Source organism: Urocitellus parryii, chromosome 8 (assembly GCF_045843805.1).
Source record: "Urocitellus parryii isolate mUroPar1 chromosome 8, mUroPar1.hap1, whole genome shotgun sequence".
Taxonomy (NCBI): domain Eukaryota; kingdom Metazoa; phylum Chordata; class Mammalia; order Rodentia; family Sciuridae; genus Urocitellus; species Urocitellus parryii.
Genome location: NC_135538.1, coordinates 124,805,931 through 124,809,815, shown reverse-complemented (window position 1 = coordinate 124,809,815; position 3,885 = coordinate 124,805,931). Strand labels below are relative to the sequence as shown.

At 33.2% G+C, this 3,885-nt stretch overlaps 1 protein-coding gene across 1 annotated transcript; it reads right to left on the bottom strand.

The window, feature by feature from the left end:
- Positions 1–2,186: 2,186 nt before the first annotated feature.
- LOC113200083 (olfactory receptor 14J1-like) lies at positions 2,187–3,149 on the bottom strand. The gene has a single exon (XM_077802032.1). It carries the CDS (start codon positions 3,147–3,149, stop codon positions 2,187–2,189), a length of 963 nt encoding a protein of 320 aa, XP_077658158.1.
- Positions 3,150–3,885: the final 736 nt, after the last annotated feature.

Sequence of the window (3,885 nt, the reverse complement as noted above, 5' to 3'; positions counted from 1 at the left end):
TTGGAAGGGTAGATGATTAAGCTTATTATCCCAGATCCATGTGCTGAGCTCTGGATTTTCTCCTGCTGATGCGGAGACTGGATTCCAGGCCGTATTGTGATTGCTCACCAAAGCTGAATAACTTGGCCACTGACTTGGGTAGAAAAGAATGCCACAAAATGCAAGCTTGCTCAGACTGCTCTTGTGTAAGGTGAACTTTCAAGTTGGAGCATCTAGTGCTACAACCAGGTTCAATGCGCGCATTCTAGGTGTAAGGGAGCCTGAGGAAGTGGGCTTCTATATTCTCACTTGGGAGGTAGCAGTAGCAATGCAGAAATCCTCATAATTCAAAGACCCTTGGTAGTTGCATTGTATGCTTATCTTGAATAGAAAGTGAGTCAGTCAGGTTTTGGAAATCACACAAATTAGGGAATGTTTTATTTTCATAAAGAGAATTAGCAGAAATTTTATTTAGAGAAAACAACAAAACTTTTGGTATTTATTGGAAACAACAAACAAGTTTCACAGAGCACAATATTTTCCAAGTTAATTTGTATAGTTTGAATGACTATTGGTCTCAAGACAGACAATAATTACTGAAATGAATGAAAACATTAAAAATGTATCTATGAAAGTAATAGAGGGCAACAAAAATGTAAAGAGTGGCTCTTCTACTCAAATCATGTAGCAAAATCAATACAATATTATTTAATTTACTATATATATATATATATATATATATATATATATATAGAGAGAGAGAGAGAGAGAGAGAGAGAGAATTGAAAAAATAGAATGGAAATTGAAACTTATATACTTATTTTATAATTCAGTGGGCTTATTAAAATAATAGGTCAGAGAAAAAAATTTCAGAAAATTATGTTAAAATATTTCACTGGGGTGAAACTCAAAAAGAAACAAATATAATTTACATGTTATTGTTGTCTGTTTGAATGGCCTGAGAACAGAGGAGGTAAAATATCTAATTATGCATCATTTCTGATTTTGTCTTGATTACCTGGACTGGTTAAGCTTTGTTACCACAACATTAAAAGCTCATATTCAGCTTACTTCATATAAGGTTTGCATTTTAAAAATGGCCTGAGAATTTGAAAGAAAAAGGACCTGAGAAAATGATTTTGCCATCATAAACAGAATTGTAATAATTATAAATCTTTTCATAAAATAGGAAATGTGTAAAGCCAAAATGAATAATATGAAAAATAAGTATTATAAATATGTCTAATTTCTTGAGATATCACATATTTGAAAACAATTACAAAAGGTAAAATATTGTTATTATTTTAAAAATTCCCCACAATTTAAATGCTGTATCTGTATTTTTGTGATGCAGGCACCTGATATGACTTCAATCAGCTATTAGTTCTCTCTGAATATTTTTTGCATGAATTAACAAAATCATGTAAGACATAGAGTAGAAGTGACTTGGTCAAATATTGCTAATGGTAACATAAAATATCTAATATTTTTGGAAAGAAATATGGTCTCAAGAATACTGAACAATTTGTATTTGATTTGATTCCACAACACATACTTTGAAATTATGAAAACTTCAACTTTCAGCATTACTTATAAGAGTGAAAAATTGAAAATAACTAGTATATGTGAAAAAGATAAATGATTACTTGTATTTTCAGATGAGTTTCATTGATTATGATGCATTAAAGAAAATTAGCATAGTAAAACTATGTGGTTAAACATAGTAATGGCCTATAATTTTAAGCCAATATGCAAAATTGGTATATATGAAGATAAAAATTAAGGTGAATATTTAAACTTAAATAGATTAAAATGAAAATAGTTGACTTATTTGGTGGGTGAAACTGTGGGTAAATATTATCACTTTTTATTCTTATTGTTGTAATATCATTTATACAAAAGTGTTTAAAACATGCTATGATTGTTAGTGTGTCTGTGTAAGTATGAGTTTGTGTGTATAGGTACTGGGATGAAAAGAGAAGTAGTGGGCCTATATTACAAGGTCATATGTGTTTACAATTTTTCTTAATTTAAAAAAAATGATTTCAATGAATAAAATGTTCAGTAAATTAGGAAAAAAGTTTCTTCAATGATGGTGATTATATTACATAGTTTATCTACAGAAAGTAATGCTATTTCTCCATTAACTTCACAAATTGAGGGATCCAATTACCAAAAAGTTCCTTGCATATAATATTGAACAACTACTAACAACAGGACAAAAGTGTATTTTTCCCAGTGAATTTTCTGTCCAAAAGTAAGTTTCTTAGCGCACCCTTCATGGCCTCATTCCTCAGACTATAGATAATAGGGTTGAGTGTTGGGGGTATCACTGTGTAAAAGATAGATAACATAACGTCAAATGCAGATGGGGAATCTGAAGTTGGTTTTAGATATGCACAGATGCCTGTAGAGAGAAAAAATGAGACAACAAAGAGGTGGGGCAGGCAGGTGGAGAATACCTTAGAGCGGCCTTCGGCAGAGGGTATTCTTAGAACTGTGGAGAATATGTGAACATAGGAGAGGGCAATGGAGACAAAGCAGGCTAATGCCACCACAGATATGAAAGCATCTACTCCAATCACTCCTAGGTAATCATTGGAACAGGAGAGCTTCAGTAATTGGGGGACATCACAGAAAAATTGATGTATTATTTTCACCCTACAGAATGTGATAGAAAATGTAGCTGCTGTGTATAAGATTCCTGAGATGCCTCCACTCACCCACACAGCTATCATAGCCCACTGACAATTTCTGGGATCCATGATGACCTCGTAGTGCAGTGGGAAGCAAATGGCTGTATAACGGTCATAAGACATAACTGTAAGAATAGCTATCTCAGTCCAGGCCAAAGATGTGAAGAAGAAAACCTGCAGTATGCACTGGCCATATGAAACATAGTTATCATCCATCAGTGAATTGTCAATGGCCTGGGGGACTGTGACGGAAATGAAGGAGAGGTCCAGAAGGGAAAGTTGCTTCAAAAAGTAATACATTGGAGATTGGAGGTGCTGGTCCAGTGTTGTGATGGTGATAATGATGAAGTTTCCTGTCAAAGCCACTAGGTACAACACCAAGAAGAGCAAAGCATACAAGATCTGCAGCTTACGGTCATCAGAAAACCCCAAGAGGAGGAATCCATTCCTCGTGGTTATGTTTGTCATAATCATTTTGAAAATGCAAATCTGGCATCAGCTGGAAAATAAAAGAAGATGGGAAATGTATTAGAAAGACACTAAAATAATTATTATTTCAATCATTTAAGGACCTGTTATTTATCAGCTGTGTCTTAGATGTTGGAAAACCATGATAATACAGGTTTCTTAAGTACATAGAGCTTACAGTTTACCTTAGTAAATTAGTAGTTAGAGTACAAACAGGTCCTATCAAGAAAAACTCATTGTGTTTGCCCCAGAGATAAATGCTATTCCATTTTCACAGGTGAAACATTTTGCTTTGTTTTTCACCAAAAGAAACACAATAATGAGCTCTTAGGAGTTTTTGAATAGTCAATGAGTTATATTTGAGCACACTGGTTTATTTTAGAAGATGGAATGGCCCTTTTTAGAGGAAATTTTGGAAATTAAAACATGGGCTTATTGTGGACCAGTGATTCCTGTTTTCGTTCTAGCAAACAATATGGTCATTACAGTGAGAAGCCAAGAGCCTAAATGGAAGTGTTATTGCTCTTCCAATTAACATTGTATTTAATGGACATGTTGAAATCAAGAGCAAAAATACTTTGTAAATACTTAAATACCACTCACAGATTAAGTGTCTAATTTGATTACATGAGATATTTTCTGATTCTAACAAATTCTATTTATATCTTCATTTTATTGAGCTTGTTGAAGCTATCAAATAGTTATTGATCACTTACTACAAGCAAAGACATTTGTAAAGAAA